Raw genomic sequence first — 25,783 nt, forward strand, 5'->3', positions numbered from 1 at the left:
ATCCCAGCACTCTGGGAGGCCAAGGCGAGCAGATCACTTAAGGTCGGGAGTTCGAGACCAGCCTGGTCAACATGGTAAAACCCCATCTCTACTAAAAATACAAAAATTAGCTGGTGTGGTGGTGCATGCCTGTAGTCCCAGCTATTTGAGAGGCTGAGGCATGAAAGTCGCTTGAACTTGGGAGGTGGAAGCTGCAGTGAGCCAAGATCATGCCATTGCACTCCAGCCTGGGAGACAGAGCAAGACTCTGTCTTAAAACAAAACATTTAAATATTTTAAGCACTTATTTACGGCACCTGGGTTCTGGTCATACATTTCTGACTCACAATTATTTAAAAATCAAACATTAGACTGAGTGCAGTGGCACATACCTGTGGTGTCAGGTACTCAACAGGCTGAGGTGGGAGGATTGCTTGAGTCCAGGATTTTGAGGCCAGTCTGGGCAATACAGCAAGACCCTGTCTCTTAAAAAGAAGCCAAAACATTAAAACTTCCCTTCAATTTCTTCTAGTACCTTTATTTTCAAATTTTTTATATTTAAATCTTTGATTCTTTGGATTATCCTGACATAAGGTGTGAAGTATGGACCTAATACCAGTGTTGAATTATCCGTCTTTCTACTACAGATTTAAAAGGTCATCTTTTTCATAAACTAAATTGCTGCATATATTAACATTTGGAGGCAGGCAGTGAGCTGATCAAAAAGAATGACAGCAAACCCCTGGAGAAAGAAGAGAGTGGGAGAAACATACTGGAGCTGTGGAACCTTTCCTTTTCACTTTAGCTGACCTAATGAATACATGCACAACTGTTGTAACATTTGCCTTGTAGAGCTACTGAAGGATTCTTAACCACCAACCACACAGAAACAAAGTAAGAGAAAAGGCTTTTTAATATGAAAACTATGTATTTGGGCACAAAAATGCAATACACAGTAAGAAACCATATTCTATCAATTATGATATTCTGTAATCTAAGAACACAGAAAATTTTGTTATTAGGAAATGCCAAGAGGAAAAAGAACTCTGTAAAGTCCTATTCGATTTACTTTGTTAGGGAAAAAGATGTTTATTTGGCTCTTGTCACAGTTCCATCATGTCTACTCTTCTTGTAAGTTCAGCTTCAATGCTATCCTACAGGAAGAAAGAAAGACCATAAATAAGGACATAAAACAGATGCTCTAACTTTTATTTAATGTTATTTAAAACAAGGGAAGCAAAAAAAGAAACACTAAAACAAAAAATTTTAAAAATACCGTTATGAATATCAAATATGCTTTCAGATAGTCCCTTGCTTTTACATCTCCCCTCCTCCCCCCAAAAGCACTCAGACTCCTAAGTGATTCTAAGAAACATGTGAAGGGAGGGAAAAAAGCCTTTAGAGAGAGAGAAATCTATAATGACATATGAATAAATTTTTCTGGCCTTTGCTACTAAAACAATGTGCTTCCACAGTGTCACTCACATCACCTCTTTTCCGTTTTTCCTTTCTGTTTTTTTTTTGAGATGCAGTCTCACTCTGTCGCCCAGGCTGGAGTACAGTGGGACGATCTTGGCTCACTCTGCAACCTCTGCCTCCCGGGCTCAAGCAATTCTCTACCTCAGCCTCCCGACTAGCTGAGATTACAGGCGCCCACCACTATGCCTGGCTAATTTTTTTTTGTATTTTTAGTAGAGATGGGGTTTCACCATCTCGGCCAGGTTGGTCTTGAACTCTTGATCTTTTGATCCACACACCTTGGCATCCCAAAGTGCTGGGATTACAGGTGTAAGCCACTGCACCCGGCCTCTTTTCCATTTTCATTGCCACTGTCCTCATTACTTCTTATCTGGCCTAAATAAGCTAATTGGTTTCTGCAATTTTCTTTCTCCCTCCCCCAATCTACCCTAAACACTGGCTACAGAATAATCTTCCTAAAGCACTAACCTGATCAAAAAGTATAGCTTTGGCCAGGCACAGTGGCTCATGCCTGTAATGCCAGCACTTTGGAAGGCCAAAGCAGGTGGATTACTTGAGGTCAGGAGTTGGAGATCAGCTGGCCAAGGTGGTGAAAACCAGTGTCTACTAAAACATACAAAAATTTGGCCGGCACGGTGGCTCACACCTGTAACTCCAGCACTTTGGGAGACACGAGGTGTGTGGATCATCTGAGGTCAAGAGTTCAAGACCAGCCTGGCCAACATAGCAAAACCCCATCCTACTAAAAATATAAAAATTAGCCAGGCATGGTGGTAGGTGCCTGTAGTTCCAGCTACTCAGGAGGCTGAGACAGGAGAATCACTTGAACCTGGGAGGTGGAGGTTGCAGTGATCTGAGATCATGCCATTGCAATCCAGCCTGGGCAACACAGCAAGACTCCGTCTCAAAATAATAATAAATAAATAAATAAAAATGCAAAAATTAGCCAGGCATGGTGGTACACACCTGTAATCCCAGCTACTCGGGAGGCCGAGGCATGAGAATCGCTTGAACCTGGGAGGCGGAGGTTGCAGTGAGCTAAGATAACGCCACTGCACTCTAGTCTGGAGGACAGAGCAAGACTCTGTCTCAAAAAAAAAAAAACAACAAAAAAAAAACCATAGCTTTGATCATATTTCTCTTGAGCTTAAAAAACAAGGAAACACACAGCAGCTTTCTGTGGTCCCTACATCCTCTAAGTTCAACACTCTTTATATGTTAAGGCCCTCTACATCATAAATCAATTGACCTTTTCCAACTCTATCTTACATTTCAGGTTTCTAAGCAGCCGGACTTTATCACTTGCTACAGCTTGAGTAAGTCCTCCATGTTTCAGCTTATATGCCTTTGCAAATTCTTTTTGCCTAGAATATTCTATATCTCTCAATATATCCCCCTTTTCCCACTAGGGAAATCCACACAAAATTTTAAAAGGCATAAAATACTACTATGTGTTTTTTTGTTTTTTGTTTTTGAGATGGAGTCTTGCTCTGTCCCCCAGGCTGGAGTGCAGTGGCGTGATCTCAGTTCACTGCAACCTCCACCTCCCAGGTTCAAGTGATTCTCCTGCCTCAGCCTCCCGAGTAGCTGAGATTACAGGCACGCATCACCATGCCCGACTTATTTTTGTATTTTTAGTAGAGACGGGGTTTCCCCATGTTGGCAAGGCTGGTCTTGAACTCCTGACCTCAGGTGATCTGCCCGCCTTGGCCTCCCAAAGTGCTGAGATTACAGGTGTGAGTCACTGTGCCCGTCTACTATATGTCTCTTTTTTTTCTTTTCTTTTTTTTTTTTTTTTTTGAGATGGAGTCTCACTCTGTCGCCCAGGCTAGAGTGCAGTGGCGCGATCTCGGCTCACTGCAACCTCCGCCTCCCAGGTTCAAGCGATTGTCCTGCCTCAGCCTCCCAAGTAGCTGGGACTATAGGCGCCTACCACCGTGCCCAGCTAATTTTTTATTTTTAGTAGAGATGGGGTTTCACCATTTTGGCCAGGCTGGTCTCAATCTCCTGACCTCAAATGATCCACCCGCCTGAGCCTCCCAAAGTGCTGGGATTATAGGCGTGAGCCACCGCACCCGGCCTGTATGTTTCTTAATGGAAAAAATATATACACAGGTACACAGCCAAAAAAGTATCAAAAGATGCAGGAGAATGATACACAGTAACTTTAGGACTGCAGTTTATCACTGAGGAGAAAGGAAAGAAGGATGAAGAGGACTTTAGCTGTATTAGCATTTATTTTCTTTTCAAAAAAATCTGAAAAAATTACAGGAACTACTTACTAGTTCTCGCTTTGCTTCTTCAATTTTCACTTGAGCAAGAGATGGATTCTTTAAAAAAAAATAAAACAAGGAAAGGTTATATTGCCTCAATTCAGACTCAAGGAGAAAAATAATGCCACGATCCTTTTCAAAAGGCAAAAAGCCTCCCAGAGGGATACCCAATGTACATATAACACTGAAATTTACCACTGACTTTAAACCTTTAAAAACCAACACATTATTTTCTTTGTTTTTTGTTGTTGTTGCTGTTGTTGTTGTTGTTTTTGAGACAGAGTCTCACTCTGTTGCCCAGGTTGGAGTGCAGCGGCTCAATCTCAGCCCACTGCAGCCTCTGCCTCCTGGGTTCAAGCGAGTCTCCTGCCTGTCTCCTGAGTAGCTGGGATTATAAGCGCCCACCACCATGCCCGGCTAATTTTTGTATTTTTAGTAGAGACAGGGGTTTCACCATGTTGGTCAGGCTGGTCTCGAACTCCTGACCTCATGATCCGCCCACCTTGGCCTCCCAAAGTGCTGGGATTATAGGCGTGAGCCACAGCGCCTGGCCTAAACACACTATTTTCATGGTCATATAGTGCCCTTAGGGAAGGTTGGAGGAAATAATTGTTTTTTAATTCACGAAAATTATTACCGGCATTAAGTCTAAATAGGACTCCAATTTTTTCTTCAAAGGTATAGTCTGTTGCTTTAATCTTGCCAGTTTCTGAGGGTAAAAGAACACAGTCACAGAGTAATAGAAACATTCACAATGCAACTAATACTGCCCATTTCTGAAATAAAACACAACAAAGCATTAACATTAGTATATTTTAAATAGCGTTATCGAATAAAGAGCTTCAAAGATAGACAGACAAACTCACTCCAAATGGAAACAACACCTGTTAGATGCTTAAAATAGGAAAGTTATATTCTTATTTAATTATTATTATTATAATTTTTTTTTGAGATGGAGTCTCTCTGTGTTGCCCAGGCTGGAGTGCAGTGGTACAATCATGGCTTATGGTGGCCTCAAACTCCTGGGCTCGACCAATCTTCCCACCTCAGCCTCCCAGGTAGCTGGGATCACAGGCGTGCACCACCACGCCTGGCTAATTTTTTTTTTTTTTTTTTTTTTTTGAGATAGAGTCTTGCTCTGTCACCCAGGCTGGAGTGCAGTGGCGCGATCTCGGCTCACTGCAACCTCCGCCCCCCCAGGTTCAAGTGATTCTCCTTTCTCCTGCCTCAGCCTCCTGAGTAGCTGGGATTACAGGCATGTGCCATCATGCCCGGCTAATTTTTGTATTTTTAGTAGAGATGAGGTTCCGCCATTTTGGCCAGGCTGGTCTCAAACTCTTGGGCTTAAGTAATCTTCCTGCCTCTGCCTCCGAAAGTACTGGGATTACAGGTGTGAGCCACCATGCCTGGCCTTTACTCCCATTTATTAACAATAGGATTGAAGTATGCTGTCTAAGAATAGAAAAGAGTGTGATTAAGAGGAATCAAAACATAAAGCAGGCTGGGTGTGGTGGCTTACACTTCTAACCCCAGCACTTTGGGAGGCCAAAGTGGGAGGATCACTAGAGCCCAGGAGTTTGAGACCAGCTTGGGCAACATAGCAAGACCCCCATCTCTGTTTATTAAAATAAGGGGAAAAAAATATAAAGGAAGAACTAGAATCCCAAATACATATTTATGAATTGTCAACATTAGATTCCAAGAACGAAGTATGAAAAACGTTAAGAATAATAAAACAAAACCCTCTATTTCTCTGTCTTCCCACCAAAACAGGTAAAACCTTTATATAACCTAAAATCCCAGAATTACATTTGGTAACTACAGGAGTTTGGAGACCTGCATTTTACTGTCTACTGAAAGAGAAGAAAGGGGAGCACCTAGATGATTAGCTCATGGTCATTCAATAAATTTGTTTAATAAATACATCAATAATATATAAGTGACTCCAGCAGAGTTTCTAACTTATAATAAAAAGGAAACCATGCAAATGTGAGGGCATATACAGCTAAACAAGGAATAAAAGATATAAATACCAGTGAATATAAAGTACAAAGGTAAAGGAAAAGAAATCAGGTCCACAGTGAATAAAAGACGAATAAAAAGAAACACATGAAAAAGCAGACCATGGAGTAAAATTTTAAAGAAAGTTAAATTAGGTTAAAACAAACTCACCTCTGATAATGCTACTAGGGACTGATGAGACAGAGAAGCATCCATGCCTCTGGCTGAAAGTTGCTCCTACAATTACCAAAAAAAGGAGTTCAGTTAAAAAATTATTTCAAAAGTGACCACCATCAAATATTTTTCTTTTTCTTCTTTTTTTTTTTTTTTTTGAGACGGAGTCTTGCTCTGTCGCCCAGGCTGGAGTGCAGTGGCGCGATCTTGGCTCTCTGCAAACTCCGCCTCCTGGGTTCACGCCATTCTCCTGCCTCAGCCTCCCGAGTAGCTGGGACTACAGGCGCCCACCACCACGCCTGGCTAATTTTTTGTATTTTCAGTAGAGACGGCGTTTCACTGTATTAGCCAGGATGGTCTTGATCTCCTGACCTTGTGATCTGCCCACCTTGGCCTCCCAAAGTGCTGGGATTACAGGCATGAGCCATCACGCCCGGCTCATCAAATATTTTTAACATATAACACAGTAAAGAGGAGCTACAAGTATAAATGAAAAACTGTACATGTATCTAAGCATTTGTACGTTACATGTAAATCCTTTCCACACTCACGCATTTGTGACAAGATGGGTGCAGTGTGTAAGGCCTGAGTTTTAGAGCCTGAATGCCTGAGTTTGAATCTAGATCTGCTTACTGTAATAGCTATGTAATCTTGGGCAAGTTACCAACTTCTTTGTAGTCCTCTCATCTGTAAAAAGGGAATAATAATGCCTAGCTGTGAGGATGATGGTAAAAAATAAGGCTGAAGAGAGCTAACTATATTCAGTCCTTCATACAAACCTCTGCAGCCTTGATTCCAAATCTGAATTCCTCTGACTTTGCTTTTAGAAAGTCCATGTTCTGACGACGATTATCAACTTTGGCCCTTTCTGTAGACAGATGCAACTCTGCTTTCTTGATATCCCTTTAAAAAGCAAAAATAAAAACATTTTCTTCTTCTTCTCCTTAGTAAAAGTAATGTACAATAGAAATTCTACTACTTTTGGATTCAATGCTGGCTTGGCTAAGAGCTGGTAACCAGGTCATCTTCCCCTCTATGTTGCACTCTGGGTTTTCTTCCTTTCTTTTTTTTTTTTGTAAGAGATGAGGTCTTGGTCTGTCACCCAGGCTTGAATGCAGTGGTGTGTGATCACTGCAGCCTCAAGCTCTTTGGCTCAAGTGATCCTCCCACCTCAGCCTCCCAAATAGCTAGGGCTACAGACACATGCCATTACGCCTGGCTAATTTTTAAATTTTTTGTAGATGGCCAGGCACAGTGGCTTACACCTATAATCCCAGCACTTTGGGAGGCCAAGGCGGGCAGATCACCTGAGGTCAGGAGTTCGAGACCAGCCTGGCCAACATGGTGAAACCCTGTCTTTACTAAAAATACAAAAATTAGCCAGGCATGGTGGCATGCACCTATAATCCTGACTACTCGGGAGGCTGAGGCAGGAGAATCACTTGAACCTGGGAGGCAGAGGTTGCAATGAGCTGAGATTGTATCACTGCACTCCAGTGTGGGTGGTAGAGTAAGACTCCATCTCAAATTAAAAAAAAATAAATAATTTTTTTGTAGAGACAGTCTCACGATGCTGCCCAGGTTTACAACAATTTTACAATTAATATAAGCCAATTATTCTTGAAGAAAGTAAATCAGCCGTTCAAAAAAAAAATTGGTGCTCACTTTGGCAGCTCATATACTAAAATTAGAACAACACAGAGAAAATTAGAGTGGCCTCTACGCAATGAAAATGTGTAAATTTGTGAAGCATTCCATATTTTGTTTTGTGGCTTATCTAGAAATAATATGGAAAATATTGCTGTTATTTTTGGCAAAGAAAGTCAATTTTGTATAGTTTATTTCAACCTAAATAAACTGTGAATTTTGTTTAAAAAAAATAATAATAATTTAACATATCCTGAAGCCAATTTGAAATAGGAGGTCCTAAATACCTCTGTACTAAATGTGACATGAAATTTGAGACCAGCCTGGCCAACATGATGAAACCCCGTCTCTGCTAAAAATACAAAAAAATTAGCCGGGTGTAGTGGCAGGTGCCTGTAATCCCAGCTACTCAAAAGGCTGAGGCAGGAGAATCACTTGAACCTGGGAGGCGGAGGGTGCAGTGAGCTGAGATCGCGCCATTGCACTCCAGACTGGGTGACAAGAGAGAAACTCTGTCTCAACAAAATAAATAAATAAAATAAGTAAATAAATAAATAAAAATAAACGTGACATGACAGTGCGTTGCACATATGTAGTCAATATTTGTTGAATAAATTTACACACCGCCAAATTACTTGTGCATATATACATATACTCCTGATCTATAGGCCCTAATCTCTGGGGCAAAAAGGAACCAAAAAAGGCCTAAAGTATCATAAGAGGGACACCATAGCTATAGCAAGAATGTACAACAAAACATAATGTGACTTTAAGTTGTATGGTAGTTTACAAGTATAAAAAAAATCACATACATTTTGAAAATTCTAAAATCCACATAATTTGTTTTTAAGAAAAGGCAAGAGGCTGGGTGCGGTGCTCATGCCTGTAATCCCAGCATTTTGGGAAGCCAAGGCAGGTGGACCACTTGAGGTCAGGAGTTCGAGACCAGCCTGGCCAATATGGTGAAACCCTGTCTCTACTAAAAACACAAAAATCAGCTGGGCGTGGTGGTGTGCACCTGTAGTCCCAGCTACTGGGGAGGCTGAGGCAGGAGACTTGCTTGAACCCGGGAAGTGGAGGTTGCAGTGAGCCAAGATTGTACCATTGCACTCCAGCCTGGGTGTCACAGCAAGACTCCATCTCAAAAAGAAAAAAAAAATAAGGTAAGAAATTGTATGAAGTAAAATTGTATGAAGTAAAAGCTGAAAAAGTCAGGCCGGGTGCGGTGGCTCACGCCTGTAATCCCAGCACTTTGGGAGGCCGAGGCGGGCGGATTACCTGAGGTCGGGAGTTGGAGACCAGCCTGACCAACATGCAGAAACCCTGTCTCTACTAAAAATACAAAATTAGCTGGGCATGGTGGCTCATGCCTGTAATCCTAGCTACTTGGGAGGCTGAGGCAGGAGAATTGCTTGAACCCAGGAGGTGGAGGTTGCAGTGAGCTGAGATTGTGCCACTGTACTCCAGCCTGGGTGACAGAGCGAGACTCCGTCTCAAAAAAAAAAAAAAAAAAAAAAAAAAGCTGAAAAAGTCTATATCCAACCATCTCCAGCTCCACTGATCATTCTACTTAAAAAAATGTTTTATGGACCCCATTTCCTAATGTTTTTAAAATCATACCTACTGCCAAAACTAAATTTGACAATGTCCTATTACTCCCTTATTTATCAATTGTCACCACTTTGAACTCAATTACTTACTCTTGTAGACATTTTTCTAACACTAAAGTTGCAGTTAGATTTTTTTCAAGTTTTTCCAGTTCAATCTTGATTTCTTCACTTTTGGATTTGGTACGAAAGAGATCAGAGGTCAAATCATTCACTGCAGGGATAAAACTGAAAGAAAAATCTGGTCACATACATGGGCTTAACGGGCAATAATTATAATTACTCCTCATTGCTAAAAATGACTTTATCGCCGTGTAGATTTTTATATAACCATGCTGTTCATACCTTTATGCGTTTTTTTACACTGTTCCCATTGCCTGGAATGCCCTTCTTATTCGGCAAAGTTCCATTTGTTCCTTCAAAACTCAGATGAGCGTCCCTGTCATCCTGGCATTAACTACCTCCTTCTCTGTACTACCCAGCTATACCTTGTACATACTTTTACTGTTACAGCTGTCACACTATGTTATAGTTACATTTCTATCTCCCTTATTTGACTGTAAGCAGAGACTGTTCTTTAAGGAAGTTACTATCGTATTCATCTCGCTTCCCCAGTTATACCAGAGCTATATATAGTAAGAAGGCACAAAACATAATGTGACTTTAAGTTGTATGATAGTATGTAAGTATAAAAAAAAGTTTAAAAAATTCTAAAACACACATTATTTGTAAAAAAAAAAAAAAAAAAAAAAGGCAAGAAATTATGATTCATCCCTGCTTCCCCAATGCTTATACAACTAACATAAAACTGGTATTTGTTATCTGCTGAACTTTCTTAATTCAAGTCTAGGTTTCTGCTGCCATAGAGTAGGCATGTTCTTTTACCTAAAACACTGCTCTTTGAGCTTATATATAAATTGCCTTTAAATTGACAGGTAAGCTGTTCTGCTGTGTTGTTCTCTGATGATGATAAGTTGTATTAATATTCATAGTCCTACCGGGCGCAGTGTCTCATGCCTGTAATCCCAGCACTTTGGGAGGCAGAGGTGGGTAGATCACAAGGTCAGGAGTTTGAGACCAGCCTGGCCAGCATGGTGAAACCCCGTCTCTACTAAAAATACAAAAAAATTAGCCAGGCATGGTGGCAGGTGCCTGTAATCCCAGCTATTCGGGAGGCTGAGGTAGGAGAATCGCCTTACCCCGGGAGGCGGAGGTTGTAGTGAGTCGAGATCATGCCACTGCACTCCAACCTGGGTGATAGAATGAGACTCTGTCTCAAAAACAAAAACAAAAACAAATATACTAGTACTCCTAGCTAAGATATGGCCAAAAGTGGTAGTCATATGAACTTTATAAGACTGGTTTTGAATCTCAGCTCTGCCATTAGTAGCTCGGAGAAATTATTTAACCCACACCTCCTGACCCTCAGTTTCCTCTAAAGGTTGTTAGAAGAATCATGTTATTATATAAGTAAAATGCCTGTTAAAAAGAATGAAAATTCCTGTCCTACTTAACAGAAAGGTAGACATAACCAAAATTTACTATGCTCAACCAAATCATTTAGCCTACTATCTCTCTTACCATAAACAGGGAACAATGTGATACTAACCCCTTTCCAAATATACATGAGAACCACCCTTCATAAACATAATCCTGGAAGAAGAAACACTAAAAATTAACCAATACCAAATTTATCCAAATTAATTATACTCACTGGCAAAGACATGAAGTAACTAAATTTAGTGCTTTGTATTTATTGCCAATTTTTCATATAGAATTATGCTGAGAACAAAAAGTCTTTAAGACCTTATAGCAGATATGATTGCAGAAATTAAAACTGTCATAAGAATTACCTAGCTAGCGAGGTATCCTTTGTTTCAAGGGCTACCGCACTGTCAACCAAAGCATTCAGATACCTGGAACCAGTGCTAGAGAGATTGGCCGGGGAAAAATTCACACTCTCCATGAGAAGGTCTTGAAGATACTTGGCTAAAAACATGAAAGAGTTCCATAGTGACTGTTAGCTTTTTAAAAACTTTTTAACAGCTTTATCAAGACATAATTCACATACTGTATAATCCACCCACCTAAGGTATGTAATTCAGTGGCTTTTAGTTGTATCCCCATCAGTACAACCTATTCTGAAAAAACATTTTCATCACTCCAAAAAGAAACTCTACATCCCTTAGTCATTACTTTATTTTTCCTTTTTTTTCTTTTTGAAATGGAGTCTCGCTCTGTCGCCCAGGCTGGAGTGCAGTGGCGCAATCTCAGCTCACTGCAACCTCCGCCTCCTGGGTTCAAGTGATTCTCCTGCCTCAGCCTCCTGCGTAACTGGGATTACAGGCGCCTACCACCATGCCCAGCTAATTTTTTTTGTATTTTTAGTAGAGATGGGGTTTCACCGTGTTGGCCAGGCTGGTCTCGAACTCCTGACCTTGTGATCCACCCACCTCAGCCTCCCAAAGTGCTGGGATTACAAGCGTGAGCCACCACCCCCAGCTTATTTTTTCTTATAGAGACCAGATCTCGCTGGGTTGCCCAGGCTGACCTCAGGTGATCCACCAGCCTTGGCCTCCCAAAGTGCTAGGATTACAGGTGTGAGCCACCATGTCCGGCCCCCCTTAGTCATCACTTCCTAATCTCCTAACCCATGAAACCCTAGCAACCACTTCCTGTCTTTATTCATTTGCCTATTTGGGACATTTCATATGAATGGTATCATAAAATGTGTGGTCCTTTGTGACTAGCTTCTCTCACAATAGTTTCAAAGTTCATCCATGCCACAGCATGTACCAGTACTTCATTCCTTTTTATGGCTGAATAACATTCCATTAGATGGACATATCACATTTTATTTATCCACTTAACCACTGATGGACATTTGGGTTGTTTCCACATTTTGGCTATTATAAATGCTGCTAAAAACATTCATTCAGTAAATGTTAGGTTTTGATATGAACATATGTTTTCATTTCTCTTGGGTATAAGTGGAATTGCTGGTCATATGTTAACTCTATGTTTAAACATTTTAGGAACTGTCAGATTGTTTTCCAAAGTGATTGTATGATTTTACATTCCCACTAGAAGTGATGAAGGCTCCAATTTTCCACATCTTCTCCAACAGTTGCAATATGTCTTTTTGATTATAGCCATCCTAGTGAGTGTGAAGTAGCACTGTGGTATTCGTTTGTTTTCTTGAGACAGGGTCTCACTCTGTCATCCAGGATGGAGAACAGTGGCACGATCTCAGATGATCCTCCCACCTTGGCCTCCCAGGTACCTGTGGACCACTATACCTGGCTAATTTTTGTATTTTTTTGTAGAGATGGTGTTTTGTCATGTTGCCCAGGCTGGTCTTGAACTCCTGGACTCAAGCGATCTGCCTGCCTTGGCCTCCCAAAGTGTTGGGATTACAGGCGTGAGCCACTGTGCCCAGCCTAGCACTATGGTTTTGATTTGAATTTCTCTGATGACTAACGATGCCGTGCTTTGTGACCATTTGTGTATCTTCGTAGGAGAAATGTCTATGTATACCCCTTGCCCATTTTAAAATTGGGTTGTCTTTTTATTATTGAGGTTTTGTTTTTTGTTGTTGTTGTTTTTTTTTTTGAGACAGGGTCTCACTCTGTCACCCAGGCTGGAGTACAGTGGCACAATCTCGGCTCACTGCAACCTCCACCTCCTGGGCTCAAGTGATCCTCCCACCTCAGCCTCCCAGGTAGCTGAGACTACAGGTGTGCATCACCATGCCTGGCTAATTTTCGTAATTTTTTAGAGATGTAGTTTCGTCATGTTGCCTAGGCTGACCTCAAACTCCTGGGCTCAAGCAGTCTGTCCGCCTCAGCCTCCCAAAGTGGTGGGATTACAGGTGTGAGCCACTGTGCCCAGCCTTTATTATTGAGTTGTAAGAGTTCTTTACATGTTGTAGATACAAGTCCCATATCGGATATATTTACAAATATTTTCTCCCATTCTGAGGACTGTCTCTTTTCATATTCTTTCTTTCCTTTCTTCCCTTTCTTTCTTTCCTCCCCTTGCCTCCCCTCCCCTTCCCTCCCCTTCCCTTCCCTTTCTTTTTCTGAGACAGTCTTGCTCTGTTGCTCAGGCTGGAGTGTAGTGGCACAATCTCGGTTCACTGCAACCTCCGCCTCCCAGGTTCAAGTGATTCTCATGCCTCAGCCTCCCAAGTAGATGGGATTACAGGCATGTGCCACCACACCCAGCTAATTTTTGTATTTTTAGTAGAGACAGGGTTGGCCAGGCTGGTCTTGAACTCGAGACTCAGGTGATCCACCTGCCTCAGCCTCCCAAAGTGCTGAGATTATAGGTGTGAGCCACGACTACCGGCCTGTCTTTTCATATTCTTGATGGTGTCCTTTGAGAACAAAAGTTTTACATTTTGATGATGTCTAATTTATGTACTTTTTATTTTGTTGCTTGTGCTTTTGGCATCATATCCAAGAAACCAATGCCAAATCCAAGGTTACAAGGGTATATACCTTTGTTGCCTTCTATGCATTTTAGGTTTAGCTCATGTTTTTTAGGCTATTTTTTTGAGGCAGGGTCTCACTCTGTCACCCAAGCTGGAGTGCAGTGGCACGATATTAGCTCACTGCAACTTCTGCTTCCCGGGCTCAAGCAATCCTCCCACCTCAGCCTCCCAAGTAGCTGGGACTCCAGGCGTGCACCACCGCCCCTGGCTAATTTTTTTTTTTTTTTTTTTTTGAGACGGAGTCTTGCTCTGTCACCCAGGCTGGAGTGCAGTGGCACAATCTCGGCTCACTGCAACCTCTGCCTCCCAGGTTCAAGTGATCCTCCTGCCTCAGCCCCTCTAGTAGCTGGGATTACAGGGACATGCCATCATGACTGGCTAATTTTTGCATTTTTAGTAGAGATGGGGTTTCGCCATGTTGGCGAAGCTGGTCTCAAACTCCTGACCTCAGGTGATCCACCCACCTCGGCCTCCCAAAGTGCTGGGATTACACCGCGCCCGGCCTTTTTAGGCTCTTTATTCATTTTGAGAGAATTCTTCTATTTTGTGTGAGTTTGAGTTCAACTTCATTCTTGAGCATGTGGATATCCAGTTGTCCCTTTGTTGAAAAGGCTATTGTTTTCTCTGTTGAATTGTCTTGTTACACCCTTGTCAAAATTCAATTGACCAGGAGATCAACTTCCAGCATAATAGTGTGGGAGTTGGGCTGACCTGCTCTTCTGTGAAACTGGTGAAAATTAGAAGAAAGAAAACAAATCCAACCATTTAAAGCCTCTAAAAATGGTCCTAACGGTACACAGCAAATGAAGAAACAACTATTCAATAAAATCTATAAAAACTCAGTAAGGACACTGAGAATTTGTGGTATTTGAACCAAGACTCCTCCCTCCCTCCTCCCTTCCAGCTCGCTGAGGCGGAGACTCCACTCAAGACTGCTGCAGTCAACATAGGGCTTTCTTTGCTCCCAGCTCCCAGCTAGAAGGCTTTCTTCCTGGGAGAAGCAAGACTTTAGTGTTTTTCATCCTGCCACTAGCTATCTGCTACTGCATCCAAGTCCCAGGAGGGATGTGGTTGAGAGGTGGGTCTGCTAGCCACTGCTCTTGGAATGGAAGCTACTTGAGTAAGGCAAGCTGAGAATACTGGAGTCCCAATGGCCCTTGCTCTGGCTAGTGAGGTGGTGGTTCCACACCAGGAGAAGCAAGCCAAGAGGACCTAAGGCTGCCACACTCCCTCTCTACCAAGCAGTTCCTATAGCTGGCATATCACTCAGTGAGAAACTTGACATTTTCCCTACCTACTTCCAACCCCAACTCCAGAGCCTGGGCTCAGAGATTTCGCCTCACGGGAAAAGCAAGTCATAAAACAGATGGCTCTCCATCTCTTCCCAAAGGAACTGACTACATTTGCAACAGAGCTTAGAGAGGTTCAAGCCTAAGGGCAATCTCAAAAAGAGTAGAAGTTGTGGTCAAAGAATTTGGGAGCAGATTCAAGATAGAGGCTAAACTGTAGGGCAGTTAGTTTGTAGTGAGTAAGACATCTAGGAGAGCCATCCAGAAGATAAAACAAATATCTAACTGACCTCAGAAACTATTCCTCTAAGGGAGCTAGAATTTGATTGGAATTGCTTGTAGAGCAGTTTATGCCCAGGGCATTGTTGAAAACAACAGCTGTCAATTAGTGGAATTTTACAGTCAGGTGTGCTCAGTGAAAGAGAGGAACTCAGCTTGACCCAAACACTGTCAACTCAGAGTGATCTTGGGGATACTCAAGTATGTGTCTCCCTGAAGAGCAACATCAGGAGTTTAACACTGTTGGAGATAAACAGACTTCATTAAAATAATCCAGCTAGCAATCAGACAGGTAAGCCAATAACAACAACAGGAGGAAGTAAGGTTAGTACCTAGCAAGTATACAATATGTCTGAAATGTCCAGTTTCCAGCAACAGCAACAACAACAAAAAAGAGGAATGCAAAGAACAAGAAAGGAACTGTAATAGAAAAAAGCAAGCAACAGAAGCTGCCTGTGAGAATGACCAGATGTTGGCTTTATCAGGAAAAACTTCAAATATCCATAATACGCATGTTCACAGAATTAAAGGAAACCAAATTAAAGAAGGAACATGAGGTAAGATGACAATGTTGCATCAAATAAAGAATATCAATGAAGAGAAAGAAATTGTAAGAAAAGAACTAAATGGGAATTCTAGAGTGCAATAACTGAACTGAAAAATTCACTAGAGAGAATTAACACTAGATTTGCAGCGGCAGAAGAAAGAATAAGTGAACTTGAAGATAGATCAAAAGATATTATGGGCTGGGCATGGTGGCTCACGCCTGTAATCCCAGCACTTTCGGAGGCAGAGGCAGGCAGATCACTTGAGGTCAGGAGTTTGAGACCAGCCTGGGCAATATGGTGAAACCCTATCTTTACTAAAAATACAAAATTTGCCTGTAGTCCAGTATTGAGATGAGGACAAATTTTGGACCAGAGGTGAATGCAGTGAGTGATTCTGCCATGTCCAGCCTGGCAACAGATGAGACCTGCTCAAAAAAAAAAAAAATATATATATATATATATATATATATAAAATAATATATATTTTTATATAATAATACATATATATATATGAAGCCAAAGAACAAGAGAAAAAGAATAAAGAAAATGAAAGCCAGGTGTGGTATTCACACCTGTAATCCAACATTTGGAGGACAAGTGGGGATCACAAAGTCAGAGTCGAGCCAGCCGGCCAACATGGGAATCCCGTCCTATAAAGTACAAAACGTGCCTCTAATCCCAGCTACTCAGGAGGCTGAGGCAGGAGAATAGCTTGAACTTGGGAGGCGGAGGCTCAGTGAGCTGAGATTGTGCCATTGCACTCCAGCCTGGGCAACAGGGCAAGACTCCATCTCAAAAAAAAAAAAAAAAAGAAAAGAAAAGAAAATGAAGAGAGCCACAGAGAAATGTGGAACACCATTAAGCATACCAACATACGCATAATGGGAGTACCAGAAGGAGAGAAAAGAGAAAGAAGTGAAAATAATATAACAAGAAATTAGCTGGGTGCAGTGGTTAATGCCTGTAATCTCAGCACTTTGGGAGGCCAAGGCAGACAGATCACTTGAGGTCAGGGGTTCAAGACCAGCCTGGCCAACATGGTGAAACCCTATCTCTATTAAAAATACAAAAATTAGGCTGGGCGCTGTGGCTCACGCCTGTAATCCTAGCACTTTGGGAGGCTGAGGTGGGAGGATCCCTTGAGGCCAGGAGTTCAAAACCAGCCTGGCCAACATGGCGAAACCCCATCTCTACTAAAAATACAAAAATTAACCAGGTGTGGTGACATATGCCTATAAGCCCAGCTACTCAGGAGGCTGAGACAGAATTGCTTGAGCTGGGGAGGCAGAGGTGGCAGTGAGCCGAGATCACGCTCCTGTACTCCAGCCTGGGCAACAGAGTGAGACTCTGTCTCAAAAATAATAACATTAATAATATAACAAGAAACAATGCTGAAAATTTACTATGCTCATTCAAAAGCAATAATATACACATTCAGGAAGCTCAACAAATCCAAGTAAAATAAATGTAAAGAGAACTACAAACAGACATATCAGAGTAAAAAATGCTGAAGTAAAAGAAAATCTTGAGGCCGGGTGCATTGGCTTACGCTTGTAATCCCAGCATTTTGAGAGGCCGAGGTGGACGGATCAGGAGATCAAGACCATTCTGGCTAATACGGTGAAACCCTGTTTCTACTAAAAATACAAAAAAATTAGCCAGGTGTGGTGGCCCGCACCTGTAGTCCCCGCTACCCAGGAGGCTGAGGCAGGAGAATCGCTTGAACCCGGAAGGCAGAGGTTGCAGTGAGCTGAGAATGCGCCCCTGCACTCCAGCCTGGGCAACTCCATCTCAAAAAAAAAAAAAAAAAAAAGAAAATCTTGAAAGCAGCAAGAGAAAAACTACCTGTTACTTACAAAGAAACCCCAGTCAGATTAATGCTGACTTCTTGGTGAAATAATGTAGGCCAGAAGACAGTGAAATAACACATTCAAAGTGCTCAAACAGAAAAAAATCTTCAACCAAGAACCCTACACCTAGCAAAACTACCTTTAAAAAATGAAGGCACAGCTTAGGCAAAATAGCAAGATCCTACCTCTACAAAAAAATTTGAAAGGCCAGGTCGGTGACTCACGCCTGTAATCCCAGCACTTTGAGAGGTCAGATGGGTGGATCACCTGAGGTTAGGAGTTCAAGACCAGCCTGGCCAACATGATGAAACCCTGCCTCTACTAAAAATACAAAATTAGCCAAGTGTGGTGGCTCACGCCTGTAATCCCAGCTACTGGGAAGCTGAGGCAGAAGAATCACTTGAACCCAGAAGGTGGAGGTTGCAGTGAGCCGAGATTGCACCATTGCACTCCAGCCTGGGCAACAAGAGTGAAACTCCATCTAAAAACAACAACAATGACAACAACAACAACAACAAAACTTTAAAAAATAAGCTGGGCATGGTGATTCACACCTGTAGTCCTATCTACTTGGGAGGCTGAGGCAGGGGGATCACTTGAGCCCAGAAGTTCGAGGCTGCAGTGAGCTATGATCATGCCATTGCACATCAGCCTGGGTGATAGAGCAAGACTCTGTGTCAAAAAAAAAAAAAAAAGAGGACAAAATAAAGTCTGCTAGATAGAAAAATACTGAGAGAATCTGTTGCTAGCAGACTCAACTTACAAGAACTAGGGGAAGTTTTGTAGGCTGAAATCAAATAGCCCCAAATGGTAATCTGAATGCACATGAAAAAACAAAGACTGTAAGTAATGGTAACTATGGAATTACAAAGAGAGCATACATGCATATTTTTTCTACTTTCTTCCCTTAACTGATTAAAAAAGCAACTGAGGCAGGGCATGGTGGCTCACACCTACAATCCCAGCACTTTGGGAGGCTGAGGTGGATGGATCATGAGGTCAGGAGTTTGAGACCAGTGTGGCCAACATGGTGAAACCCCGTCTCTACTAGGAATACAAAAATTACCTGAGCGTGGTGGCATGCGCCTGTAATCCTAGCTATTCAGGAGGCTGAGTCAGGAGAATTGCTTGAACCCGAGAGGCGGAGGTTGCAGTGAGCTGAGGTCGCACCAAAGCACTCCAGCCTGGGCGACAGAGCATGACTCTGTCTCGGGAGGAAAAAAAAAAGAAAAGAAAAAGAATACTCCACCCAACAAGAGAATATACATACTTCTCAAGGGCACATGGAACACTCTTCAGGAAAGAACAGCTTTATGCTGGGCCATAAAACAAATGTCAATACATTTAAAAGGATCAAAATAATGCAAGGTATTCTCTGGTCATAATGAAATGAAATGAGAAATCATAACAGAAAGAAATTTAGGAAATTCACAAATATGTGTGATATAGTTTGGCTCCGTGTCCCCACCTAAATCTCATGTTGAATTGTAATCCCCACGTGTAGGGAAGGGGACTGGTGGAAGGTGATTAGATCATGGGGGCGGACTTCCCCCTTACTGTTCTCGTGATAGTGAGTTCTCACCAGATCTGATGGTTTAAAAGTGTGGCACTTCCAGCTTCGTGCCCTCTGTCTCTCTCTCCTGCTCTGGCATAGTGAGTAAGACGTGCCTTGCTTCCCCTTCACCTTCAACCATGATTGTAAGTTTCCTGAGGCCTCCTCAGCCATGTGGAACTGTGAGTCAACTAAACCTCTTTTCTTTATACCCAGTCTCAGGTAGTTCGTTATAGCAGTTTGAGAACGGACTAATACAAAGTGGAATTAAACAACACACTCCTAATAACCAACAGGTAAAGATGAAATCAAACACATTAGAAAATACTCTGAGATGAATGAAAATGAAGGTACAATGCAACAAAACTTATGAAATACATTGCAAACAGTATGTAGAGGGAAATTTATACTTGTAAATTCCTATTTTAAGAAAGAGGAACGATCTCAAATCAATAGCCTAACTTTCCATTTTAAGACACTGAAAAAAGAAGAGCAGACTAAACCTAAAGCAAGCCGAAGGAATGAAATAATAAAAATGAGAGTGGGCCAGGAGTGGCTGCTCACGCCTATAAATCGCAGCACTTTGGGAGGCTGAGGCAGGGTCAGAAGTTTAAGACCAGCCTGAGCAACACGGTGAAACACTGTCTCTAGTAAAAATACAAAATTAGCAACAGAGTGAGACTCTGTTACCAAAAAAAAAAAAAAAAAAAAAGAAGTAAATTCCCTCAACCTGACAAAGGGTGTCTACAAAAATCCCACAGCTAACATTACACTTAATGGTGAAGACTGGATTCTCTCTTGTCTAGGATTAGGGACAAGACAAGGAGTCTGCACTTGCCAATTCTATCCAACATTGTATTGGAGGTTCTAACCAGGGCAATGTCTTCTCATTTGCCTCCTCAAGTGACAAACAGGTGGCATGAAGAATGAATAGTTTCAATAGTTTCATTTATATTCCTCATGATTAAAAATCTTCATACAGCCAGGCACGTGGTGTGCACCTATAATCCCAGCTACTTGGTAGGCTGAGGTGGGAGGATCACTTGAACCCAGGAGTTCAAGACCAGCCTGAGTAAAATAGGAAGACTCTGTCTCTCCACTATAAAAAACAACAACAACGACAACAACAAAACTTCATCTAAAAGTTTTATGTCCTTTCCCAATTCCTGCAAATATTTCCAAAATGTTCCAATCTCGTGTGCTGTAAAGAACTGTGCTTTGCAGAAATAAAAACTGCACCTAGGCCGGGCGCGGTGGCTCACGCCTGTAATCCCAGCGCTTTAGGAGGCCGAGGCGGGTGGATCACAAGGTCAGGAGATCAAGACCATCCTGGCTAACACAGTGAAACCCCGTCTCTACTAAAAATACAAAAAATTAGCCAGGCGTGGTGGCAGGCGCCTGTAGTCCCAGCTACTCGGGAGGCTGAGGCAAGAGAATGGCATGAACCCCGGGGGGCGGAGCCTGCAGTGAGCCGAGATCGCGCCACTGCACTCCAGCCTGGGCGACAGCGAGACTCTGTCTCAAACAAACAAACAAACAAAAAACTGCACCTAAAAAATGATTTGGATTATTTTTAACTCAAAGGTCATTCAAGTCCAGTGAGCTATAGATGGCATTACTACTCAGTTTTTAGAATCGCAAATGGAGGAACCTGAAACTCTTTACCAATACACATCAATGTACACTTGCTATAAAGTTCCACATATTTTTCATTTTCTGCTCAACACTTTCACTGTATAAAAGAAGAAAAAACTTAGAATAGTAATGATGCATACAGTTATCAGATATCAATGGTGACAATGCTCTTCTAGATACCTAAACATAAAAATTGTGTTAAAATTTTGCATACGTTAGAACATTTGTTATTTAATATGTATCACCCTGAAAGGTATTTAAGGACAGACATAAATAATTTTACTTTGAAATCCTTAGATTTTTGGTTACAGTATATGATAGACAAAAAAGAAAGCTCTTATAAAATGAGATTTTTCTGGGCTCCAAGTCCTTTTCTCTGTACTGTATTTTAATAATTACAAAAATAAAATCATTTAAAAATAAGACAATTTTAAAAGCACATATATGGGAGAATATGGCTATAAAGGAGTGGCACAGGGGAGGTTTTTGGGGTGATGGAACTGTTCTGCATACTGATTGTGTGATTTCAGATTGTGGGAGTGGTTCTACACTCTAAGTGTATTAAAATGGTACACAAAAATAAAAAGTCAGGCCGGGCGCGGTGGCTCAAGGCTGTAATCCCAGCACTTTGGGAGGCCGAGGCGGGCGGATCACGAGGTCAGGAGATCGAGACCATCCTGGCTAACACGGTGAAACCCCGTCTCTACTAAAAATACAAAAAATTAGCCGGGCGTGGTGGCGGGTGCCTGTAAATCCCAGCTACTCGGGAGGCTGAGGCAGGAGAATGGCGTGAACCCGGGAGGCGGAGCTTGCAGTGAGCTGAGATCACGCCAGTGCACTCCAGCCTGGGGGACAGAGAAAGACTCCGTCTCAAAAAAAAAAAAAAAAAAAAAAGTCAATTTTACCATATGTTAATTTTTAATTAATTTTTTTTATTTCTTATTTTTTTTTGAGACAGAGTCTCACTCTGTTGCCCAGACTGGAGTGCAGTGGTGTGATATCTGCTCACTTCAGCCTCCACCTCCCAGGTTCAAGCATTTCTCCTGCCTCAGCCTCCCAAGTAGCTGGGATTACAGGCACATACCACCACATCTGGCTAATTTTTGTATTTTTAGTAGAGACGGAGTTTTACCATCTTGACTAGGCTGGTCTCAAACTCCTGGCCTCAAGTGATCCGCCCACCTTGGCCTCCCAAAGTGCTGGGATTACAGGCGTGAGCCACTGCACCTGGCCCTGCTGTATATTAATTTTTAAAAGAAAACTGGAAATAAACTGCACTATATTCAAAATATCATATGTAACAAATACCATACATCTGATTAAATATAGGGCAAATGCAGGCCTCACTTCCTCTCTTTGGTGTATTCTCATATCTAAAAAGATTTTTGTCAGTCTTTACTTTTGTGGTTTGTATTATGAAAACAATAGGCATCTTGAATGCACTTTTTCTTTTTTATTTTTTTTTTGAGACGTAGTCTTGCTCTGTCGCCTAGGCTGGAGTGCAGTGGTGCGGTCTCGGCTCACTGCAAGCTCCGCCTCCTGGGATCACGCCATTCTCCGGCCTCAGACTTCCGAGTAGCTGGGACTACAGGCGCCTGCCACCACGCCCGGCTAATTTTTTGTATTTTTAGTAGAGACGGGGTTTCACCGTGTTAGCCAGGATGGTCTCGATCTCCTGACCTCGTGATCCGCCCGCCTTGGCCTCCCAAAGTGCTGGGATTATAGGCATGAGCCACCATGCCCAGCCTTGAATGCACTTTTTCAAACTATATATGCCCAGCAGAAAATTCTAATGCAATCTCCTGATATGTAGTCATAGAGTAATTTTGTCCAGGTCTCACATTTCATGGCCACCACCTCAGGTGTCCTGATAGGTCCGTATGACTAAATCATGGAGACTGGAAACAGACCAAACAGATAGGTAAGTAAAAAACCACAAGGCACCTTGTGTGTCAGGCTAACAAGTTTAGACTCTTTTAAGGCTCACTGTTTTGCTATCAGAGTACCAATAAGATATTTAGTATAATAACATTTATTGTTTAGAGAATTACTACTGGCCAGGCAGGGTGGCTCATGCCCCTAATCCTACCACTTTGGGAGGCTGAGGCAGGCGGATCACCTGAAGTCAGGAGTTCGAGACCAACCTGGCCAATATGGTGAAACCCTGTCTTTACTAAAACACAAAAATTAGCCAGGTGTGGTGATGCAGGCCTGTAGTCCCAGCTACTTGGGAGGCTGAGGCATGAGAATCGCTTGAACCCAGGAGATGGAGGTTGCAGTGAGCTGAGATCACACCACTGCACTCCAGCCTGGGCGACAGAGCAACATTGTCTAAAATATATATATATATATACACACATACATATGCATGTATATATAAACATAAAACAATAAAAAAGAAAGTTACTACTATAACAGAGTGGAAGAAAATCTGGGAAAAATAAAGGAGCAAAACAAGTAGTCTATAGTAAATTAATCCTGTATTCTTTAGTGTTATAAAATTTGGTTACCTCTCTTTATTCTCGTTCAAAACTCTGGACTTAATCTCACCTTCTGACTCGTATTCACTTGCTTTCTGCTTCAAGTCTTCTATTACCAGGTAGACATCCCTGTCCCGGATCCTGTTGCGTTCTGAAAGGTGATGTAAAATCTCTGTGGTCCGTGGGTTCACCTCATACTGTGGAATGGGATGATCTCCAAATATTTTTTTTAACCACGCAGCAACCTAACCATTAAAAGACAAATATTATAAGCTTTGTTTACTGTGATGGCTCGATGAGAATATGACAAAGAAGTGATCAAAAGCAAACTAAATGCTTTCTGTGACTATTTTGGAGTCCTACTTCACAACCTCACTTGTCTTTAGGGAGATACTAGATATCAGGAAATAAAAAGTGAGCAAGTACACAAAGAAACGTACAAAATTACCAGAGAACAATCCGTTCTTTTCCAAATCTGCAAAAGCAGTACAGGCTAACAATTTGCCTCGCTTGAAAAACCCTAAAGCTTAATAGACCATAATAATGCGAACGCATTATTAGACCGTGCATGGTCTGAAAAAAGCAATTGTCCCTCGATCACCAGAAGCCCCGCCGCGCGGGGAGGCTCCCAGTGTTGGGATGCAGGGCGCGGAAGCAGCTCAGATGTGGAAGCAGCCGGGCTGAGCAGCGAACCGGAAGGCGGGTTTGGCTTCATAAGTCCCATTCCAGAGTCTGTTGACACGGGCTGCTCAACGCCTCTCCCGGGCCAGATCCAAACAAGGGGAGGCCCGGGCAGGAAGGGAAAGGCCTTCAGGAGGGTCTAAGCACGGGGGGTTTGCAGATAGTGACGGCGGCACTAAAAGACGGATGTGTGGAATAGGAGAGAGAAAAGTAGACGTGGCGCGCACAGGAGACCCACTGGCGGTGCGGGGGTGTCAAAAACGCGTTTTCCAGGAGGCGAACGATCCCCATTCCCGCCCCAGCACCTGCGTTTCTCTCTCCTCCTGCGTCTCCATAGCTGCGGCTCCAGCCACTTTACTAGGAACTCCTAGCGGGAGATGCGCCCCGCTCACTCCCTAGGCCCCGCCCATACGCCGTTGGCACCCGCCTCTCGCCGGGCCCGGGGTTTCTGGGAGTTGTGGTTTTTCCTGAGACTCCTGGCCGTTAAGCCCCTCCCTGTGCAAGGCTGGTCCAAGGCTCTGGCATTGCAAGCCTCGCTTCCTTGCCACTTCCCAGCTCTTCCCGCCCTCCGCGGTATAATCTCCACTACGAGAGATAGAGCCGCCTAGAACCAGGTTGTTTTTTCTTTCTTTTATTTCTATTTCTTGTTTGAATCACTTGTCGTTAAAAAAAAGTACTTGAAACGTTTGGTTCTTGGTTAGCAAAATGTTTGTGTTTCTTCCACACTGATTGCATCCACTCAGAATTTATACTCTACCCTGGCAATATGAGCTGAGGCAATCTTAACCTGATCCGTTAGTTCCCCCAACCTAAAAACTAGGGACTTTTTTTTTTTTTTTTTTTTGAGACGGAGTCTCGCTTTGTCGCCCAGGCTGGAGTGCAGTGGCATGATCTCGGCTCATTGCAACCTCTGCCTCCCGGGTTCAAGCGATTCTACTGTCTCAGCCTCCCAAGTAGCTGGGACTACAAGCAAGCACCACCACGCCTGGCTAATTTTTGTGTTTTTAGTAGAGACGGGGTTTCACCATATTGGCCAGGCTGGTCTCGAACTCCTAACCTCATGATCCGCCCACCTCGGCCTCCCAAAGTGCTGGGATTACAGGCGTGAGCCAGCGCGCCCAGGTTTTTTTTTTTTTTTTTTTTGAGACGGAGTCTCTGTTGTTCAGGCTGGAGGGCAGTGGCACAATCTTGGCTGTCGGCTCACTGCAACCTCTGCTTCCCAGGTTCAAGCGATTCTCCTGCCTCAGCCTCCCGAGTAGCTGGGATTACAGGTGTGCATCACCACGCCCAGCTAATTTTTTGTATCTTAGTAGAGATGGGATCTCATCAGGTTGGCCAGCCTGGTCTCGAACTCCTGACTTCAGGTGATCCGCCAGCCTCGGCTTCCCAAAGTGCTGGGATTACAGGCGTGAGCCACTGCACCCAGCCTTTTCTTTTCTTTTTGAGATGGAGTGTTTCTCTGTTGCCCAGGCTGGAGTGCAGTGACATCATCTTGGCTCACTGCGACCTCCACCTCCCCGTCCCCCGGGCTCAAGCAATTCTTCTGTCTCAGCCTCTCTAGTAGCTGGGATTACAGGCTTGTGCTAGCATGCACAGATAATTTTTTTATTTTTAGTAGAGTGGGGGGTTTTACCATGTTGATCAGGCTGGTCTCAAACTCCTGACCTCAAGTGATCTGCCTGCCTCGGCCTCTCAAAGAGCTAGGATTACAGGTGTGAGCCAACACGCCCAGCCTAAAATGATTTTCTTTTCAAAGGAAACTTACTAGCAAGCCAAGCTTATTTATTATTTATTTTATTTTATTTTTAGAGACA

General features: G+C 42.8%; 1 protein-coding gene and 1 non-coding gene across 5 annotated transcripts; one reads left to right on the top strand and one right to left on the bottom strand.

Moving 5' to 3' along the window:
* Positions 1 to 354: 354 nt before the first annotated feature.
* HAUS1 (HAUS augmin like complex subunit 1) lies at positions 355 to 24,387 on the bottom strand. Of its 4 annotated transcripts, XM_058438402.1 has the most exons (10): positions 24,275 to 24,387; positions 23,359 to 23,533; positions 11,014 to 11,149; positions 9,254 to 9,388; positions 6,686 to 6,809; positions 5,904 to 5,969; positions 4,369 to 4,440; positions 3,741 to 3,788; positions 1,049 to 1,133; positions 355 to 464 (listed from the first exon to the last, which is right to left on the bottom strand). In XM_058438402.1, the coding sequence occupies exons 1-9, from the start codon at positions 24,302 to 24,304 to the stop codon at positions 1,083 to 1,085; spliced, it is 837 nt and encodes a 278-aa protein (XP_058294385.1). In that variant the 5' UTR covers positions 24,305 to 24,387; the 3' UTR covers positions 355 to 464; positions 1,049 to 1,082. The 4 variants fall into 4 exon arrangements, with proteins under 4 accessions (XP_058294385.1, XP_032008297.1, XP_032008293.1 ...); XM_032152406.2 differs by lacking the exon at positions 355 to 464 and having other exon boundaries at positions 851 to 1,133; positions 24,208 to 24,291; XM_032152402.2 differs by lacking the exon at positions 355 to 464 and having other exon boundaries at positions 856 to 1,133; positions 11,077 to 11,149.
* Positions 7,564 to 7,670, top strand: LOC116470005 (U6 spliceosomal RNA). Its single transcript, XR_004248448.1, has one exon. It is a non-coding gene; the product is annotated as a U6 spliceosomal RNA (small nuclear RNA).
* Positions 24,388 to 25,783: the final 1,396 nt, after the last annotated feature.

The sequence above is a fragment of the Hylobates moloch genome, unplaced genomic scaffold (genome assembly GCF_009828535.3).
Source record: "Hylobates moloch isolate HMO894 unplaced genomic scaffold, HMol_V3 SCAFFOLD_5, whole genome shotgun sequence".
Taxonomy (NCBI): Eukaryota; Metazoa; Chordata; class Mammalia; order Primates; family Hylobatidae; genus Hylobates; species Hylobates moloch.